At 52.0% G+C, this 21525-nt stretch overlaps 1 protein-coding gene and 1 long non-coding RNA gene across 3 annotated transcripts in view; one reads left to right on the top strand and one right to left on the bottom strand.

Moving 5' to 3' along the window:
- Nucleotides 1-18746, bottom strand: part of SLC25A37 (solute carrier family 25 member 37) — a 39916-nt gene extending 21170 nt beyond the window's left edge. Inside the window, exon 1 of one of the 2 annotated variants that reach the window (XM_081810257.1) lies at nt 18394-18746. In XM_081810257.1, the coding sequence (XP_081666383.1) occupies nt 18394-18603 (210 nt within the window). In that variant the 5' untranslated portion in view covers nt 18604-18746. Of the gene's footprint in view, nt 1-9986; nt 10006-18393 lie in introns of those variants that run through there. The other variant, XM_081810263.1, reaches the window with a different exon arrangement.
- Nucleotides 17548-20995, top strand: LOC145718766 (uncharacterized). The gene is made up of 2 exons (XR_014142007.1): nt 17548-18009; nt 20826-20995. It is a non-coding gene; the product is annotated as an uncharacterized LOC145718766 (long non-coding RNA).
- The last annotated feature ends 530 nt before the right edge of the window (nt 20996-21525 follow it).

The raw sequence follows: 21525 nt of genomic DNA, 5'->3' as shown, positions 1-21525 counted from the left end.
AGGGGGGGAGGGAGGGAGGAAGAAGAGAAGAGGAGAGGGGAGGGGAATCCAGGAGATACTGGAAGCCTTGTGTACTGTCCTTGGGAATGTAAAATGGTACAGCCCCTATGGAAACAGTGGTTACCAAAAAATATTTAAAAACAGAATTATCATATGATCCAGCAATCCCACTTCTGATTTATAACGAAAAAAAATTGAAAGCAGGATCCCAAAGAGATATTTGCACACCCATGCTCACAGCAGCATTATTCACACTAGCCAAGAGGTGGAAGTAACCCAAGTGTCCATCCGTGGGTGAATGGACAAACAGAATGTGGTCTATCATACAATATTATTATGCAGCCTTACAAAGGAAGGAGGTTCTGACACAAGCTACAACATGGATGAGGATGAACATGATGTGATAAACCCATCACAAAAAGACAAATACTGTATGATTTCACTTCCATGAGGCACCTAGAGTAGCCAAATTCAGGGACAGAGAGCGGAATGGGGGTTGCCAGGGGCTGCAGGGGGTGGGGGGGGAAGGGGGAGTGATTGTTTAATGAGGACAGTTTTACTCTGAGAAGATGAAGAAGTTCTGGAGAGTGGCTGTACAATGTGAATGTACTCAGCACTACTGAACTACACACTTAAAAATGTTAAGAGGGGGGGCGCCTGGGTGGCTCAGTCGGTTCAGTGTCTGCCTTTGGCTCAGGTCATGAGCTCAGGGTCCGGGGATCGAGTCCCGCATCGGGCTCCCTGCTCAGCAGAGAGCCTGCTTCTCCCTCTCTCTCTCTCTCCTCTCTCTCAAAATAAATAAATAAAATCTCTTAAAAAAATGTTAAGATGGTCCTGTACACCTGAAACTGATATAACACTGTATGTTAACTATACTGGAATTAAAATTAAAAACTTCATGAAAATGAGAAAAAAGAAAAAAATGTCACGATGGTAAATTTTATATGTATTTTACCACAATCTTTTTAAAATCCTAAATCTAATCCATAGCTCATTCCACATCTGAAATCCTGGCACAATCAAATAATTCCCTAGACTTCCTCTAACACCTGAGATAGCAGTCTTTTTTTTTTTTTTATTTGTTTGTTTTTGGTGAAGGCAGCCAGGGGTCTCGAATGCACAGCGCGATCCCCCAGACACAACAGTATTCCTGGCTCCAGAGCCTGCCTTGGAAGGAAGCACCTGGAAGATCAGCCCAGAGGCTCTCAGAAAGAAGGCAAAGCTTCCCCGGGAGGCAGAAATGGCTAAGATGCAGAGTTTGACTCTCCGTCCTTTCCGGTAGGCTGGCCCCCAGCCTCAATGAGACAGCGCTTCCCTGTCCAGGGCACTCTGGCCTGGGCCATCCCAAAAGATATCATCCCAGGGATCAGTACCCCAACTGCTCAGGCATGGAGGGAGCTGTCAAAAGCCAGCCACGTGTTTGTATGTGACAGACTGGGTGCCGACACGGGTGACAGGCCGTCAGAGCCACGGAGCGGAGGCGACGGCCCTCCTGGAATCCGTCCCACACAGGCCCAGGGAGCCGGGCGCCTCCGAAGCCCTGCGCGCGCTTCTCAAGTCAAGCGTGGTCCTGTCAGCTTCTGCAACACCAGCTTCCACACCCTTCACGGAGGCCCTGCCTTCTAAAGCATGCCCCACTATTAGCCTGTTATCCACAGGAGGAAAAGACTTTTCAAAGCAGCCCTGTCGCCAGCCTTCTCCTGCTCATTTCTCTACTTATAATTATTATCAGGTGACGCGTCTGCATGCCTGTCTTCCAATAAAGTCTGGGGACGGCCTCACGCATTTGCGATCTCAGTGCCCTGGCACTGTGCTTTATAAAACGGACACACTCAATAACCGACGGTCAAGGACGCAGAGGGACACAAAATGTCACCCACGGGCATACACAAAGTAGGCCCTTGAAACCCCGCACGCGCGCCCCTTGCCAAACAGCTGTCTCCTTGCTGCTTGCTCCCCCAAAGGGTTACACACTAGCCGAGTCCCACATGCACGACGCGCCTTTCTGGGGCCTCCCACACAGGGAAGTAGCCCCATCAGAGCTGGGCTCCAGAGTTCAGTGTATGCTAGAGGTCTAAGCAGGGGTTCAGGGTAAATTTCCCAGATGTTACTGAAGCCAGATTTCCCACAAATGCTAAGATCCAATTATCTCCATAATGCTGGCTGATTTATGTGTGGGTGGGGTCAGGCCACAGCTGGGGAGCACGTTCTCCTGCTTTCTTCACACACCTTGCACACCAGCCAGTGACAGAGAAAGAAACCCCAAATACCAGAAACACCACGCTTGATGTTCTCCGGGTCTCTCTCAGAGGAAAGAGACCAAAGGAAACATCCCGAAGATTCCCCTCCCAGCCTCCGGAATCCACTTACACGTACAAATGTCTGCATGGACAAACTGTTTCATAAGCTTTTGGGGGAGTCATGTTTACGTTTTCCTGGATGCCGAAAGCAATGGCAGGGACCTGCAATCATGGTTGAGCTTTCATGCTGACTAAAACCCTCGTCCTGGAAACCAGGGCTTTAAAGGATTTAAACTGAAGCCGTCTGACGAGAAGGGTTTCCAGAAGGCAGAGCGGGAGCCTGGCGTGGTCAAACTACGGGGTTTTTTTCCCCCACTGCACAAACATCATCAGTGTGCCCACAGGGGTGCTGGGGCTGAGTCCTTGCCTTCAAGGGGTCTGTCGTCTTAGTAAGGACAACGATAGTAAACCAAAAACCATGCAAATAAAAAAAAAAAAATGACAAAGTCTAAGGGTCCTGAAGCAGAGTAAAGGGGACAATGCAAGGAGAGCAAAGGCAGGGAGCCTCCTGTAAATGTGGGGAGGGGTCCCGGAAGGGCCTCTGAAGCCTGGGGAGTCGGGCAAGTGGAGCTCAGCACACAGGGGCTACCTGGGGCACGGGCAGTGGCAGGTGGGAGGGGGCCAGAGGCCCCGAGAAGGCTGATGTCCCTGGCAGCACCGGGAACTGAGCCCACAGTAAGCCCTGAAAACCACGGCAGCGGTGAGGATCATTTCACCCTTCAGTCTGTCTGGCTCTGACCTCCGGCCTTGGATGTGGGAAGAGAGAAGGAGGAAGGGGCGGGGGGGGGAGAAAGGAGGTAAAGGACACAGGAGAACGTTTCTCACTGTGAAATCTAAACGGGAGCACAAACCATGGGGAGAAGTGGTGCTCCCGTCACCGTGAGGGGACACCGCCGAGAGCCTCCCGAGTGAGGAGCCCACCCCACTCTGTCACTCCCAAAAGCGCTCCCCCAAATGCTCGGGTCGTCTGGGCTAACGCATCTGTGCTGCTGGCAACGCTGCCTGACCTTGGCCATGCCAGCTGACCCCTCAATGACTCAGCTTCCTGGTAGTGAACTTGTAAAAGGGCAGGACGGAGTCAGAGTTATAAACAGGGCCTTCCAGAGGCATCTGCTACATGGCTCCCCTTGATTCCAGGGTGGGGCTGTGGCCATTCAGCATTTCTGGAATTGCCTGAATGAATGGTTTTCAGTCTTTAAGCATTGTAGTTGGAAGTTTCAAGGAAATTAAACAGACTATAATTTCTAGTAGTCTAGTAAGGACTAGCACTAGGATGCAGGGACCCCAAATGGCATATTGGCACCTGGTTCCTCTCCCTGCTCCTTATCCCCCTGGTAGAAATTCCGGGGAAGGGGTCTTCCAGCGTCCTCCTCTAAAGAGAAGTGTCTCCAAGTCTATACATTCAAAGTCAGAAGAGGATGTCCCAAAGTTATAATGCCCCATGGAAATAAAGGGTGGAAATTTTAGAACTGGAAACTTCCTAAGAGATCATTCAGTTTGGGTTCAATCTTGCCATTTTACAGATGAAGAAACTGAGACTCGCAGAAGTGAAGTGCTTTTCTCAGAGTCACTCGGTTGGTGGGCCTCTGGTCATCTTAAGCTAATTACAATTCACTCTAAAAAGCCAACTGCTAAAAAATATAAAATAAAAGGCGAATGCTGATGTACAGAAAGAATCCGCTTTTGCCTCACTTTTCCTTAGTTTGTTCCCTGCCCTTTGTGCTCAAGTTCTGGGTTGACAAAGGTTCTCCCTGTCCCTTAAACTGGCTGCTCAGAGATCAGAAATCTGTTTCCAATTTAAAGCAGTTTCTGGTAAAAGTCCAGCTTTGTAGTGACTTTCGGTTCTTAGGGTCGGAAAGAGAATTTCAGAAACTGTCTTGTGCCTGGATTATCAGAAAATACAAAGGACCCTTGAAAGAGACACTCGGGGGAAGTTGAAAACGAGACTTCTTACCCAAGGTCAGGGAGAGCACCCGCTGCCGGCGTCAGAAGCCCGTGGGGGAACAGTGCCGAGTCCAGGGAGAAACGGAACGTGCTTCCACCTGAACCTGTCCCAGCGTGCACCCCTTGATCATGACAGACGGCAGCGCCAACCGCTTCTCTACCTCCTCCCGAAACTCGAAAGATTCTTTTGGAAGCACAGAAGGCGCTGCGCGTCCTGCCAACTTGTCAATATATTCCTTATTGCTATTACATTGCTTTTGTGATGAAAAGCCTCTTCTGAAGCGGACATTCTTAAAGCTCTAGTTGTGAACAATAAATATGCAGTAATTTGCGAAGAAAGCTCACTTACCGCGCCATCCTTCCTGGATGGTGTAAATACGTGTATGTTAATTCAGTTTGTTATATGAGAAGCCAAGATTCAAGGGGGGAAAGAAATGAAATACAATCAATCACATTAAAAGCGAGTTCCCAAGTGTCACATACTATGAAGGATTTTAGCCATTTCACTGATAGCTCCTTGTCCTGATAGGACACTTTCTATGGCAGAACTTCAACCAGCTCAAATCTTGGCTTCTCCCCTGACCATTTCTTCTGGGTTAACAGCTCAGCATTGTCTAAGGACACTGAAAAGGCCCACACACGTCCTCCTTCAAAACACTCAGCCAACAGATTTGGTAACAAAGACCTCCTGTGCCAGGGGAACCCGCAGACACGGAGAGAAAGGGCTGGCCTTGGAGTCACCCAATTCTTGCCCATGTCACTGGACTGGCCTTTTAGAGAAACAGGACTTGGTCTCCAAAAGCTGCGAGTTCCAAGAACTTCTGTCTAAACCCTGGACTAATGCAGACACGAGGGGGAACATTCCTCAAGAGTCCAGTTTCAGGCTCTTTATCAAAACTGCCACAGGCAGATGGGACAAGCCCCGGGAACTGTACTCTCTGCATTTTGTAGGAGGCTCCACTGGAGCCAGATAGGCTAAAAGGGAAGAGAGGACGGGGAAAAATGTCCAGCTCCACAGTGGCCTTTAAAAAGCGAAAAGGAATGACCTTCGAATCGGAGTGTCAGGAAGAGGTCCAGGTGCTACGGGGCTCCAGATCAGTCTCTGTCCTCGGGAAAGCACACTGGTCACCTACATTGTTTGTCAGGTCTCTCCCTCATAACCCTACAAGCCATGACCTGTGCTAGTAAAGGTCACTCAGGCAAACCCTGACCCTCCACAAGTCACGTGACGGTATTTAATTTTCAGCCACTTACCTGGCTGCTCCTGAAGCCGGTATTTGCCACCAATGCCACCCGTTAATTATGAGCCAGTTATGAGCAGAAATGCCTTCGGTACGACAGCTTTCATCCCTCCCTCCTTGTTCCCGCTTTCCTCTGGTCTTTAACACTGCGGTAAAAGGTCCCACTCAGGGAGGGAAAGCCACCTGGCCATCACTTGGGAGCCGGACAGGGAATTAAAACCCCAGAACATGAGGGAGAAAAAGAAGAAACTGCAGAGAAGGGGGAGGGGGCGAGAAAATTCCAGAACAGGGGGCAGGTCTCACATGGAGGCCCCGGTGTGGTGACCTCGAACCACGAAAACTGTCTCCATGGATTCTGCAGTCAGAAGGCTCCGAGCAGAACCCCAAAAGCAGAGTGTCAGAGGGGTGTAGGTGTCCTGATTATGGTGAGCACCTTGGGGACAGGATGTGACAGCCTAGGGGACAGAGAGAATGGCACAGCTTTGTTCTAACATCTGCAACCACTTTGGTCTAGATATACTGAGAGAATTCCTGGAGGGGCCCTTTCCTGACCCCTCCAGATGAGAGGCAGGGTCCCTGAGGACAGGCTCAACACCCACTACAGGAAGGATTCATCAATCTATCTGTCCTCCCTGCCAGATGGGGACTTCTGCGGGGAGAGACCTCTGAGGTGTCAAGCCCTCGGCTCCCTGGTACCCAGCACATGCAGTCACTCTCCGTATGTCCTCGCTCCTTACTTTCATTCAGTGAAGTCCAGCGGATGAAGCTGCACTGTTGCAAAGGCCTTTCAACTCTTCCACGGTTCTCTGAATCAGGCTAACACAAGCCCACATTTAGCAAATAAGGCACGGAGACAGTGACTAAGAAAAGAGACTGACTTGGTTCCTCACTTAAGACACGCCCTGGGTCTGCCCCTTCCACCGTCACACACACGTATACATATACCACCACCATCTTTCCTTTGGAAAGGCTTCCCCGCTCTGGTCTGACTTCTTTATAGAGCTGCTCATCAGCTAACCACCCTGCTCCTTTAATCCAGGCTCATGACAGCCCCGGGACATCCTTGGGACATCCCCTATTCCGGGGAACGGGGGGAGTGGGGCACTACGAGTCAGAGGCAGTGCCCGGCGTGTTCCTGTCCTGAGCAGGCCTGGCTGGCAAGCTTCCTGCGGGCTGCCCGTGTCCACCCACCACCTTCCGCACCTACTGCCAGGCCCGGGGCAAGCAAGGGGCCAGCAAAACCCTCACAGCGGGCAGCATGCGGAAACAAGGACGGGAGGACCTCAAGACAAAGGCATCTGTGTCCTGCCTCCTTCCCCTCTTACTTTTCTATGACAGCAGTTGTGAAAAAACAAGGAAAACAGAGACAGGAGGGACCACAGTGGGAAAATCCCCAGCCTCATCTGCCTGGCACTGGAGGGGCAGGCTCACTTAAAAAGTAAAAGTGAGCCTACCAAATGCTGACCCCCAGAGATGAACGGGGCCCTAACTGCCCCGGGGCACCCTGCTTGTCCTCCCTGCACAAGGCCCTGTCATTCACAGTTCTTCATCTCAGTAGCCACACGCAGCTCCTCTCAACACCAGCCCTACGGGATCAGTTTTGAATGTGTTTCTGAGCAGGCTCTGAGTATAACCCAGCGAACGAGGCGGGAGCAGAGGGGCTACCCTGGTCTTCACTCAACAGATGGGAGACACTGTGTAAGGAGAGAGGTGAAGCGCCCGAGGCCATGCAGCGAATCCCACAGTGGCTGGAAATAGAGCCTGGATTTTCCATTCCGATGAGCTAACCTTACCCCTTTCACAGGATCCCCATTTGATAATAAATACCACGACCTGGCACCTGCAGAGAGCTTTATACTTTTTAAACAGTAGGAAGGTTTGTCTGCTGCAAGCCTGGCTCTATTTTCTTCCTAGAGGCAGTGAGCAGACGGGACAGGGAGGGAAGACGGGGTGATCTTTGCTCCTCTTCCCTGCGTTCCATGTTGGACTCTGAGTCGCTGCTGGTGCTCCCTTAACTCCAGTTCCTCCCTCCCAAAAACGCAGCTGGGGCCGCATCATCTCGTCTCAGAACCCAGCTCAGGGGCTCTGCTGCCATTAACATGTGAGTCTACTCCCCGGCACCTCACTTGCTTGCTCCCACCTGCTTCCTTCCTCACTGTCCCCCTTTAGCTCTGGAGTAACAGAAAATGCCCAACTTCCAGAGCATCTTATTTTTCTGAAGTTCGGTTTTCTCATCTGTGAAATGAGAAACAGCACATGCCTCTTCCCACCTTCAAAGGAGAGCTAAGAGAATCCAATGACAGAATGCAGGTGGGAACAGTACAAAAATAGTGCAATATAAAGTGCAAAAGCAACATACAAGCATAAACAGGCGTTCAAGTAATAACACTTTTAGAAATGATAGAAGAGCTAAAATTAACCAAATGCTTACCAGGTACCTGACGCTATTCTTAACACTCGAGGTGTACTGTAATTAATTGTCATAGCAACACTCTGAGGTGGGTACTGTGATTATCCCTGTTCTACAGATGAGGAAAATGAGGCACAGAGAGTATGTCAGCAGCTTGTCTAGGCACCGTTCCCGGGCAGTCTGGCCCCAGACCCTGTGCTGTGAACCCGAACCGCTCTCCTCTCTTAATCATTAAGCATATTGCCTCTGATACGATCTGGCATTATCTGGGCAAGTCCGGGTTTACAAAAGCCGCCCACAAACACGATCCTGCCTGAGCTTCTCAACAGCCCCGTCAAGTGGGTGAGCAGATGCTGTTAGTCTAGAAGATTAGTATTAGCCTGTGAGACAAGGAGACACCAGCTTCGCCTAGAGAAGTAACGTGGCCAAGGTTTCAAAACTGGTCCATGGCCCCGGGGCAGTGCCCTTTCTAGAGGCTTCCACGCCAGCACACATGGCCCTCACCAGCCCCTGCCCCCAGGAGCATCTCAAATGGAGCCTTATGGCCGTGCCAGGGAACCAAAGTTGTCACCACAAGGAGCAACCGGGCAGGGGCTTCTGCCAGCCAGACCTCAGGGTGCCACCGCTTTCTGGGTCTCTCGCTGGATGCGAGATCCAGAGGCCCCAAAGGAAGTCCTCTCAGCAACACGAAGCTGCAGCCCCCCACTTGACCCAACAATGGCCAGACGTTTCTTAAAGCTGTTATGCAACTCTTGCTTCAGCCAAGCTGCTGCTGGGATTTCTATTTCAACATGTTTTGTTTTCTCTTCAGAGAGAAAGCATGAATGTGAAACCGTAACACCTCTTAGTGACCAGACAACGGCCCTTCCCGACTGTCTGGGGTTACTGGTAGGGTGGAGGACGTTTTCAGAGGCACCTTCTGGGAGCCAAGTTCAGCTTCCAGAATGACTAACAACCTCAGGGGTGAGGAAGAGGATCGGGGGGCGGGGGGTGGGGAGGACAACTGAGGGCCACTGTCTCCTACCAGGGAAGGAGCCAACTCAAGACTGCACAGCAAAGAAGCCCAGAATGATGCTCCCCAGGCAGCCTCCGGACCTGCAAGATGGCAGCTTGAGCACTCCAGAGTCCGGACACCCCAGACCTTGTGCCCCTTTGAAAGTAAATACCAAGTTGGGCCATTCCAAGGGAGCCAGTCCAGCCACCTTAGCTCAGGATCTAATTATAGGGAGCAATGCTCTGGGAACAGGGGCCAGGACTTATTTTTGCTGCCCGGTGTCTAGCACAGAGACTGGCAGGGAAGGCGCGCAGTAAGCATGGAATGAAGTGGGTGGCCAAATGAATTAACAGCCTCATCGGGATAGAATTGTGGCTTGCGAATTCTACTGCAAAAAAAGGACAAACAATGGGGCGCCTGGGTGGCTCAGTCGTTAAGTGTCTGCCTTCGGCTCAGGTCATGATCCTGGGGTCCTGGGATCGAGCCCTGCATCAGGCTCCCTGCTCAGCGGGAAGCCTGCTTCTCCCTCCCCCACTCCCCCTGCTTGTGATCCCTCTCTGGCTGTGTCTCTCGGCTCAGGTCATGATCCCGGAGTCCTGGGATCGAGTCCCGCATCGGGCTCCCGGCTCGGCGGGGAGCCTGCTTCTCCCTCTGACCCTATCCCCTCTCATGCTGTTTCTCTCTCTCTCTCTCAAATAAATAAATAAATAAAATCTTAAAAAAAAAAAAAAACAACACACACCAAAAAAATTAAAACTAGCATTTGTTTAATAGCATGTTTCAAAGAACTTTTTTCCCCACATCTCTTCTTTTTTTTTTTTTTTGGAGAGATTTATTTATTTATTTTAGAAAGGGGGGGTGCACATGAGGGGGGTGCGGTGGGGACAGAGGGAGAGAAACTCAAGCAGAATCTCTGCTGAGTGTGGAGCCTGACGGGCAGCTTGATCCCACAACCCTGAGGTCATCACCCAAGCCGAAAACAAGAGTCAGACCACCCAACCAAATGAGCCACCCAGGCGCCCACCACCACATCTCCTTAAAACAACTGTGCCTACGTTCATTCAACCACTATTCACAGAATACCTTTAAATACTCACTCTGGTGGACAAGTCAGAGGGGAGTTGGTCTGGGTCTCTGCACACTGCTCAAGGTTCAGGCTTTATTCTGCAGGCAACGGGGATAGCTAGGGGCATATGAGGCAGAGAGACCACCTGATATGACACGCAGAAAATGGGGCTGGTTCTCAGCCCCTGGCATCGGCTCTGCTCATGTGCAGAACAGGCTGGATTTTCCATTCCAATCAGCTAACCTTATCTTTTAACAGGTTCCCAGTTTGATAAAACCATGACCTGGCACCTGCAGAGAGCATTATACTTTTTAAATTACGTTCACGGCTTAAACAGAGTTCACTGCAAACCTGGCTGCATTTTCTTTCTAGATGTAGTAACTACACCTGAAAGGTGGGGATTGCGACTCTTCCCTATTTAAGAAGACAAAGCTGCAGCCTGCACGGAAGCTGCAGGGCTCAGCAGTGAGCGCGAACAGGACCAGCTATGAATGATTTACAGGAATTCATTCAACAAATCCTTAACTGAGCACCTACTGTGTGCCAGGTATGGTTTCTGGCCATGGGAACATACCAGAGAACAAAAGAGCAAGATTCCTGCCCACTGGGAGCTTACATTCAAATAAGGGGAGACAGACCATAAATAATAGTCTAAATATGAATAAACTATGCAAAGACTATAAGTAATAAATGTAAGTAAATGGCACTGTGTGTTAGAAGGTAACACACTGGCTGTGGAGAAAAACAGCAGGGCCAGGCGACAGGGAAGTGGGGGCCAGGGGAAGGAGGGTGTACTCAGTTGCGACTCGGGTGGTCAGGGACGCCATCAATGCAAAGGAGACAGTGAGTCTCCGAAACCAAGGTGGCAGCCGTGAGAGGGAGATGAACAAAGGCAAGAGCTACTACAGATGTACCAGTGGAAGGGTCTTAAAAACATATGGGGGGGTCGGGGATGGCGGGGAGAGTGGGCAGAGGGGGGAGAAAGGCTGAACAGGGTCACCAAGTTCCTGAGGGAGGGGGCCCAGGCTGGAGGGGAGGCAGGGATGTCTACACTGCACATCCTGGACACCGAGGCAGCCACGTCTACGACATGTCTGTGAGGCAACAGATGCCCAGCTCCCAGAAAGACAGGACCAGAGACACCAGTGTGCCATCCGTGAGCGACCGGGACCCAGGTGGAAACTGAGGGAAGAAGAGAGGGTGGCAGGCCGACTGCTAAGGAAGACCAGGCAGCTGCCCCCTCATCAGAGAGGCCAGGAAAACAATGACTGAGTTTCTAAGCAAGGAGATCATAGCAGCCTCCAGGAGGTTTCCAGCAGAGTGGTGAGCACAGAGCCAAAGGCCTGGCCGGTGAGGGGTGGGGGGCGGACAAGGTGAGGAAGCAGAGACCAAGTGTCAACGATCCTTTCCTAACACTTGTTATTTTAAGGAGAAAGACCCCTGGGGCCCCCGGGGTCAAGGTGAGACGTCCGGTGTTTGTTATTTAAGATGGGACAAGTTTGGACTGTATAAATGCTTTAAAGAAGGAATCACTGGTCGGGGGAAGGCAAAAGATACTGAAACCGAGTTACTCATGAGAGAGATGACCAAAATAGCCACCAGCATGACCATTTATAGCACATTTATACAGCAGACTCGGCAGCAACAGCTTTTCGGGAGATGCCTCATTCAATTCTTTCACCGGCCCTGGAAGGGAGGGCTGCGTATTAACATCCCCGCTCTGCAGACAAGGACACTGAGCTGACAGGGGTCACTCACGCGCCCCGATGGAGACGCAGGACTGAATGCAGGTGTCCGTGGCTGGTTCCCACACACCGCCTTGCCCCAGGCCCGCTGATTCACCTTTGACAAAGGAGGGAGCCTCTTCCCTATGACAGTAGGAAGGCGGGGAACAGCATGCTGGTTGGAAGGACAGTGACAGGAAGGTGTGAGCTTGACCGGGGTCCTGCTTTCTCTCTGAACGAGGGAGCAAGACGCCACGCAGGGGCTGAGAAGGCGGAGGGATGGGAGTTTGAGGAGCTGCCGAGGAGGATAGAAATAGACTGCCCAGGACACCCAGAAGGACAGGCTGAGGGCCCCAGAGGCATGCGCACACAGGGCACCGCCAGGGGCGACAAACACGCGATTTTTCTCCAGAGGGGCTCGCCTGCCCAACGGGGCGCTGGGTCATCCAGGACCAGGGTTTGGGCAGACCAGTGAGGCAGGGAAAGAGAGGTCCCTGGAATGGCTGCAGCGGCGGGCCACAGGCTCCCGTGTGGATGAGGAAGACGGGGCCAGGCTGAGGCCTAGGCAGTGGGGCCAGGCTGACACATGTGGATTCAAGATCTCAGAGGCGGAAACCGTCGGGGTTAGGATGAGGCCCCGTGGAGTCACAGGCCATCAACCTGAGGGGCATAAAGAACACGGGGATTTGGATATTAGTCCGGTGGCGCCCAGGAGGGGACGTTCTCAGAGTGATGATGGGATTCATTCGTGGTGGAAGCAGTCTGTGAGCCAGACACCAACGTCCAGAGAGAACGGGGAAAGTAGCTGCAAAACTATGTTGTTGACGATGCCGGAGATGAAGGTGAGCACTGAGCCCCAGGGAGCACTCAATGCACAGCAGGCTCCCTCATCAGTGCTCTAGGGACTGAAGCCTCACAGCCCCTCTCCCCTTTGCACTGACAGGAAATGGGGCACAGAGAGAAGACAGGAGGAGGGACCTGCCCAAGGTCACACTAAGCGGAGCCAGGACCCAGTCCACACGGTCTGGCTCAAAGGCCCCTGCTCCTCACCACTCCACCTCCTGCCTCTGCCTCCTGCCTCTCAGCGTAAGTCAGGCTGGAGGCGGAGGTGAGCAGATGAAAGAGAGAGAGAGAGAGAAGAGGAAGGACCGGAGCCTCCAAGAAGAGGGGAGGCTAAGAGGCCGGTCAGTCACGGTGAGACGGCAGGAGCCCCAGAGGTGACTGGGGTCGAGCTGACGGGAATCTTACACTTGAGAGGCTTCCGGGAAGGACAGGCCTCGGGAGAAGAGCTGGATTTCTATCAGGACGGGGAGACGGGAAGGAACATTCGGTGCAGATATAAGGGAGCTTGTTCTAAGGCACTTCCGCGGGGTGTGATGAAAAATAAAGAAAGAAGAAAGCAATGGAAAGCTAGGTCAGGAGAGAGAAACCAGCGAGAAAATTAGTATCTGCATTTTACAGACAAAGCAATTACAACTCAGAAAAGCGAAGTGGCTCTGCCCCAACCAGTAAGTCAAAGACTAGGGATCTGAATCTCCCCAAGATAGTTCTCTGAGGGTGAGACTCGTGGCTCAAAAGAGCTTGAGGGGAGGTCTAGAGCGAAAGACAAAGTGATTAGATACATCCCCTCTATGGAAAACGCCAGCCATGAACATTCAAGGTGGAGGCCGGGAGGGGAAGGGCAGGCTCAGGGCTCACAATGCCCTCCAAAGAGCTCCCGCAAAAAGCAGGACTGTAGAGATGCGTCTGCAGCCAGCACTGAGGAGGCCGGAGGGCTCACTGAGGATTAAAAAAAGAAAAGGAAAATTCTCTGAGAAGGAAATGTTGGGTACTAGGAGAAATATGAAGAAAGCCAGAATGTTCTGGGGTTTAAGAGAGACTGCCAAAGGCTTCATTCAACACAGAAGCTAGTTCATCCAGTGGGCTGGGTAAAGGCAGCCCTCCTGAAGTTGGAAGGGGGTCAAAAACCCACGCCCATCAAACAGGGAGAGCGGACTACAGTCGGTCATTGCTCCGAAGAGCAGATGGGACAAAAGCTCTCGTGAATGAGATGGCCAAAGGTAGTTAAAACATGCCCAAAAGAAAACCAGGAAGAGATACAGGACACACACACTCCACAGAGCAATGCCCCCTCTCCCCTGTGACATGTGCACACCCCTGGGCACTTTAAAGACACAGTCAGGTAAATCCCCCATTCAGGCCCAACTGCCTCTCCCTACTGAAGAGGTGAGGGCACCTTCCCTGCCCACTAGAATCCTAGGGGCGCCCCCTCAAGCCCTGGCCCAGACTGCCCCTCCCCCACTTCCGGGCGGAGGGGGCTGGGTCAGGTCTGCCCCCTCCTCCAGTGGCAGGCCTGCCAGGTGCAGATCCGGGCAACAGCACCGGTGGGCAAGAAGCAAAGAAAAGGACACGAGTTCCAGAGTACGCCTTTCTTGACTCCATACCCCTTCCAAATGCACCTTTTAGAAAAGCATCACCCACTTAAAGACAGAAAAAAAGGGAGGGGAGGAACCTGAAGGAGACAAGACAGGAGAAGAGAGACAGAAAAATGACTATAATTTTCTTGCAAGAACTCGAGCAATTTGGGATTTCACGCCCTTTTGAAGCTGAATGGCAGCTACTGAACTGTACTTGGTTTTGAAAACACTGCAGTGGGTGGGAGGGGACTCTGGCTGCCACCCTCACCCTCCCGCTGAGCACCCTGCCTACCAGCCAGCCTGCATGGCTGGGACCCTGAGGAGCAAACTCAGAAGGTGAGGAATGCTGAGCCGTCCTGGCACCTGCCTGGCTCACTGCGGCTCAAAGCTCAGCAAGGCCAGCTACGGAAACCCCTGAGGCCAACCGAGCTTTCCAACTGGCTCAGCACCCACCAGCTCCTCAAGAGAAGGCTGAGCCTCACCCCCTCGCTGCCAGCTCCTCTCCATGGACGGCACCCAGCTGGGAAGGAGGGCTTCACCTGGCACAGTTAAAGGCAGCGTTTCCCTGAGAAGCAAAGGGAAGGGCCGAGAAAGGGTCAGCGGAAGTTCCCTCTCTTCAAATCTTTCCTGTTTCCTTTTGCCCCCCGCTTTCACCACCACGGGATTCAGCGTGGTCTAGAATGGTGTGCCTAATCTGGTTGGAATTTCCTCCTCCGCCCACCTGGCATTCTCCCCACGGTCTTGAGCACTCCCAACCAGGGCTTCTCGCAGCCACCCCACGTGCTGGTCTAGGTGACCACGCCACTTGCCACTCTGGAGCACCAGCTAGAGAATCATGGAAAACCTGCTGCAAAGCCCCAGTTGGGAAGGAAGGGGAAATTGCTACCGGTTGGCGAAAGCGCTGCGGGGCCCCCATGCTCCTTCCCTTGGTACCATGCAGACCATACAGTTACTGGGAACTGACAAGAAGTCCGGGTGGCCTGGCCCTGTATGGATTCATAAGCACTCACAGTCCACCCCCAGGGACTAAATGAGAGAAGAAGGCACAGGAAGGAGCAGAAAAGTTGCCGAAGGTCTTCCAAATAACCCTTTAATAATCACAGACTGCTGGAGCTTGAGAGACATTAGTGATCATTAGGTTCAGTGTTCTTCATACTTTTTTGGCCATAACTCCGAGTCAGAAGGGGATTTTACACAGCCATCCAGGGGACACAAACACACACATACAACCCAAACAATTTCACCAAGCAACACTTCTTACTATATGCCACACACACTTGTATTTTGTACTCTGACCATGAGAGAGACTAATCTTTCTTAAAATGTTGATGCCATTAATGGATCACAACCCACAGTTTGAAAAACACAGGTAATTAAAGTGACACTGAGGGGGGGGTAGGATGTGGCTTCATGGGAAAGCATATTTAACATAATAATTTTAAGCATTAGTAAGGTTGGCTTTCTGCCCCTGTGACCACAGCAGCAAGCAGCTCATCTGGCTCAATGGTCAAAGTGACCAGCACTGACTTCCATGGTCTACACCAACTAGGACAGAAAAACTGGGAAAAGCGGGCCCACCTGATACTCTCACTTAACCTCACATATTCGAAGTTCAAAATGTGTAACTTATAAAATCAGAGATAATTTTTCCAGCATACAATTTACACTGACATGGCTTCGACTGTAATAATTCTTTGGAATTTCAAGTATCATAAAAGAGGACAATGGGTGTTCTGTGTAAGTAGAAAGGGGGACAAGTTAAGAATGGGGAGAAATACTGAACTGGCCCGTAGCCCCCACTTTACAGACACAACACTAAGGCACAGAACAGTGCCTGAGGCATGAAGCAAGTTAGGGGCAGGGCTGGAAACCCTACCCAGGGCTCCTGACTCCTTTACTCACGGTCTCCATCACCCAAAATATTTAAGAAGAACACAGTCGAGGTTTCCCCAAGTGAACCATTTCCATGACTGAAGCATGGATACGTCCCTGATATGTCACGCTGGGCACAGACAACTGTGCTGATCTTGGCAGACCTTGGCACTCGGCTGCAGCCTCCCTGGGATCATGCAACGGGGCTCACACCACTTAACACTCTCTCTGTGCCTTTTGTCTCAGCTGAAAAATGAAAAGAAGAACCCTTGCTACCCTCGTCTGAGAAAGTTGTGGTGAAAAACGAGGTGCTTTAAAACCAAACCTGCATGCTTAAAGACAGAAGAAGCCCTTACTAGTAACCAGGGCCTTCATTTTACAGTCAAGCCCCATAAGGTGAGTGACTTGTCTGGGACAGCCCTGTTACCTATCTGCAGGTGAAAACTGCTATGTAAAGTAATACTAAGTACACAGTGACATCTGGATTAAAACATACGACGTCTACGGGGCAGAAGGAGCGGCAGGGAAGAAACTAAACACAGAACACACAATTTAAACATATAAGACGAATGCCTCTTTAGACTGACATAGGGAGTTGAAAAGGCATGACTAATTGCATCTAATCCTAAAGATAAGCTGTAGTGATGCTCTGAACCACACTCAGCAAAACCTCACATGTGGCATAGTTCCTCAATGGAACGTTCATCTCTGCCACCCTGTGGGTCCGGTGCCTGCTCGATTAACATCTCCCTGCCCCTAACTTTCCCCATACTCTGTCCAAGGCACTGGAGACAACAGCTTCGAATATGGGAAATTGTATTACATGTGACGGATTCCTTCCTATACATATGCCACCTGGTATCTGTCCAGGGTCTTTCCTGGAGAAGCTGTGAAAACCTACGAGGCAAAATCTCCCCCATGCCCTCCATAACCCTGGCAGCAAGGGCCGTTCCCTTAATTCCCCCCTGGGGATGCTGGAGGGTCCGAAGAGGTGATACCTCAGGCCCAGCAGCATCATCAAAGGCTTGGGCCTCACCTTACTGCAAATGCCCATGCTTTCTCTCACTGGACTCCTGTCTGTCCGCTGACTGCCAGCTCCCAGAGAGCTGCCCAGGGCAGGGAAAACCCTGACTTAGACATTCTGGTCTTCACTCCTTGCAAGTGGGGCCAGGATCAGCAACAAGCTACAGCTGCCAGTGGGGGAGCTCGGTGGGCCCTGCCTTTCAAGATAACTGCCAACCAGGGAGGTCCCAAATCTCAGAAAGCACTCTTGGGCTGCAGTCAGAGGAAACAGGTGGAGTATGAGCCCAGGCAGGTGAATCAGTTCATAGCTCTTTGCCTCAGTTTCTTCATCTGTTAATCCCCGGGTTGCTGGATGAATTCGACGAGTTATGCCTACAGAAGTGCAAGATGTCAATACCAGCATTACCTTCCTGAACAGGCGGACAGAAGGCAGCTCTCAGGCTAACAGGAAAAATCCGCCTGGCTGACGCTGCCTCTTTGCAGAAATGCACGTAAAACTACCTGGGGAAGTAACAGGCAACCCGAGTGCCTATTACACAACCCACAGTAAGAGTTGTATAGCACATGCTCTCCTTGCCTGCCCTCCTCCCTGCAACAAAAAGAGAAGGCAAATGTCACTGCAGGGCTCACTGCCTCTAGGCTGCTCAGCCGCCCGAACTTCTGGGGGAAGAGGTGCAGAAACCCTGAGAAAAGGGGATCACGTAGGGCGTCGCTGAACCGGTGTTCCCAAGAGAGCTGCCAAGAACCAGGAGAACGCCTGCCACTCCTACGCCTCCCCAGAGACCCTGGGAGCCGAAGCCACGCACCCGGGCCGGAGCGCGCACGGCCGAGCAGGGGCCACGTTTCCCGGCGCTAGCGTGGTTAGCGCTTCCCGGCCGCCAGCTCCCTCGGAAACTGCGCACGTGTGGGCAGCCGTGGCCACCGTGCACGGACCGGAGGACGCCTCTCGCCGCGGCTCGGACACTGGAGCCGCGAAGAGCTGGAACCCCAAAGCCCTCGGATCGCGTGGGCAGACGTGGTAAGACTGTGCAAAGCGGCACCGATCGCCCTCCCTCGGGCACCCCGCCGCCACCGCCGAGACCGGGGGCGCTCGCCAATTCTTCTCCCCCGCCGCAGCGCCCCCAGCAGCCCGGGTGGGGAAGGCAGTGGGAGCGGCGGTGCGTGGCGCCGGTCGGAGCACCCTCGTGGGCTAGGGGCGCCCCCGGGGCCCAGGCGCGCGGCGGAAGGAGCGGCTCGGCGCGCTCGCGGCGAGAGCGGGGGTGCCGCGCCCCACGCCCGCCGCAGCCGGGAGGAGAGGTGGTTTCGGGGCGCTCCCGCAGGCTGCTCTTGCGCGGGATGCAAACGCACGCGCGCGCACTCTCCTGTCCGCTCGCTCCGTCCCTGAAGTCTCCTCGCGCCTCACCTTCACTGAGTCTACCGGGTACATGACCGAGTGCTCCAGGATCCCGGCCATCGCTCCGGCTGTCATGTGGGTGGATAAAGAGGCGCTGGTCGGCAGGTTCTCATAGTCCTCCGACCCGGCGTCCTTGCAGCCGCCGCCGCCATCTCGGCTGTCCCCATCCATCCTGCGCCCCACAGCCTGGCTCCCTACGCCGCCGCAGCGCAGCTCCATCCGCCAGCTCCGCGGGGCGCGGGAGGCTGCAGGAGGTGGGCAGGGAGGGGGAGGGGGCGAAAAACTTCACTTCTTAAAGTGGGAACCACCTCCCCGGTTTTGCGGCGCCTGACGCCATGGCGGGCTGGGGTGGAGCAAAGGGGCCCGAGACACCAATCGCTGGAAAAGAAGAGGCCCGCCGCGGCCCCACCATTGGTGTGCGGGACACTGGGGTCCCGCCTTCCTGTGTGACGTCACTGTCCAGTGCAAATTTCCAAGCAACCGGACGGGGGCGAGAGGAGACGTTGAGGTGTCCCGGGAAGTTGTACTAGCTCCAGGGTGCTGCTGCCGCGCATGGGGCAGGCTGGGCGGAGTGGGGGGTCTGGTGGTCACTGGAGAGGGTCGTCCGGGCCCGCAGCGGGGACGTGGCCAGGGGTGGAGAGAGATCAGGGACAACGGATAATCCTTTCCCAGAGACCGGGGTTTTGCAAACAGCGTTGCTCAGCAAGTGTTGGCATTCCTAAGGCCTGGAGAGGGGACAGTTGCTGCGAATGCCATTTATGGAGCAGCTATGATAGCCGGATAGTGGGTGAGGGCGCACGTGGGGGTGGAGTGGCGTTCTAGAATTGGAGACACTGCGCGGTATCAGTGGTGCATCACCTTTTGGGCAGCACAGGGCATATACCGGGGAGGAGACAGAGTCAAGGTCCTGTGCTAGACTGCTTGGTTGGGGAGAACACTCATTTGGTTGAAATTTTTTCCCCTCACTGGAAGCACACAGAGCTAAATTTGTTCCTCTTCTTATTTTCACAAAGAGGCTTAAAACCACCCTGCCCCCGACTGATCAAGACATGAGTAGTCATCAGAATGGAGCCTTTCCGAGGCACCTTCAGCACATTTTTCTCAGGACTGATATGCCCGGGAGGTCCTTACAGGCTGATGTCTCAGTCAGGTGCCAAGTGGTTCCGAGTAAAATCTTGCAGCATTGCATCTACCTTCCTTTTAAGACTCTGGTCTCCTGGTTCTTAAACTCATCCCAAGCTGACTTCTTCAAGTGTAACCCAGGCAGCTTTATTTCAGCCTCAACAATATTGTCTTGCTCTATCTCCGCGAAGAAGGAGCAATCAGAAAGTAGGGGAATGACCTGTCTGTCTATGGAAGTCTCTGTGAAAGCATGGCATCTGCACAAATGTGCATGTTCTGGGGCTCAAGACGTGACGCTTCTGAGATACCAGACACCTTATCCAGGGAAGCCTTCTGGTCAGGAGAGCTGGGCCTTGAGATATGAAAGGGTGGGGGAGATCCTGAAGATGCTGCACCCACTCTACCCTCACCCTGGTTCCAAGGATCAGGTCACAGCAACCCAGGCACCTCTCAGGGATTTGAGATACAGTGATGTGAGCATTGTTGATCAAGGCTTCCAGGCCGAGGGCACCAATTCCCCATTTTTGGTAGCTGCCAAGAGTAGCTCCCAAGGCAAGTGATAAGGATGTCACAGGTAGAGGCAAGCTCTGTTTAGTGTTGGCAGAGAAAATTTTCCCTGCTTTTACCGTAGGTGATTTTTTTTTTTTTTTAAGATTTTATTTATTTATTTGACAGAGAGAGACAGCGAGAGAGGGAACACAAGCAGGGGGAATGGGAGAGGGAGAAGCAGGCTCCTGGCTGAGCAGGGAGCCCGATGCGGGACTCGATCCCAGGACCCTGGGATCATGACCTGAGCCGAAGGCAGACGCTTAACCGACTGAGCCACCCAGGCGCCCGACCGTAGGTGATTTTTAAGAAACATTGATCGAAAGCCACTGATACTCATTTAAAAATGGATACCTTTTAACCAGTACATATTATTAACCAGTTGTTCCACTTCTGGAAATGTGCCACAAAAGTCTACATGTGCATAAGCTCCTCTTCAAAGCACTATTTATAGTACTAAATAATTGGAAACAACTGAAATGTTCGACTAGAAGGTAATGGCTGAGTAAATGATGACATGTATATTAGTGAACTATTATGGGGCCATTAAAAATTGTGGTTATGTTATGCAATAAGATGAGAAATGATTATGATACAATGTTGGGTGAAGAAACAACACAAAACTCTATGACATTTACAAAGATGTAAATATTATGCACGCAGGGAGAGGGAAGTGGTCATTGTGATAGTGATGTAGGATTAAAGGTATTTTTACTATATTTTTCAGACTGAAATAATACATGTATTATTTCTATAACTTAATTCTTTTTTAGGATATAATCGCCTAATGGATGAGAAGCCTTCTGAACTTTGCAATGGTGATATCGCTGAAGAGAAGCCACCCTCTGGATGATTAAGGGGACTCCTGGCATATGTGACCAGGCCCATAATCTTCAGAGACATCAGACTTTTTAAAATTTCATTAAATAAATGTTAAGCTAGAGCCATTTAGAAAATCTTTGGAATATTTATTATAAGCATTCAGTATTTTTTCTTATCCTATAAGGTAGATATGGTAGGTTGGCACTCAGCATCCATCTTAAACTCTTTCTTGTACTGCAGTGGCCAGAAATTTGTAAACCACATTTATCAGATCCTTGCAGCTAGTCTAGACGTGAATTATATTCTGCCAGTTGGATGAACTGGAGAGATCTGGGAGACAGTAAGGAGACGGAGGTCACCTTCCTGCTGCTTTGATGTTTTCTGCTGCCTAGCAAAGCCATAGACACTTGGGGAAGGAGCAGTTGGGGTGGGCAATGGCTTTCCTATTGCAACAGCTCTGCAGGGTCTGGTCACCAGATTCATGGATGTCAAGAAGCAATGTGGCAGAAGGAATGGCAGCAGGAATGGTAGCAGCCTCCTGATCCCTGCACCATAGCTTCAGTAGGTGGCCTTCCTCACCTTTCAAGACATGGCAGAGGATCCCTTGGAAGGCCAGTTTGGCAATGTGGATCTGAGAGTTATTCCTGGAGG

Source organism: Leptonychotes weddellii, chromosome 2, assembly GCF_054177405.1.
Source record: "Leptonychotes weddellii isolate Sample4059 chromosome 2, ASM5417740v2, whole genome shotgun sequence".
In the NCBI taxonomy this organism is placed as follows: domain Eukaryota; kingdom Metazoa; phylum Chordata; class Mammalia; order Carnivora; family Phocidae; genus Leptonychotes; species Leptonychotes weddellii.
The sequence above is the reverse complement of the archived record's forward strand: the minus strand, read 5'-3'. Positions and strand labels throughout refer to the sequence as shown.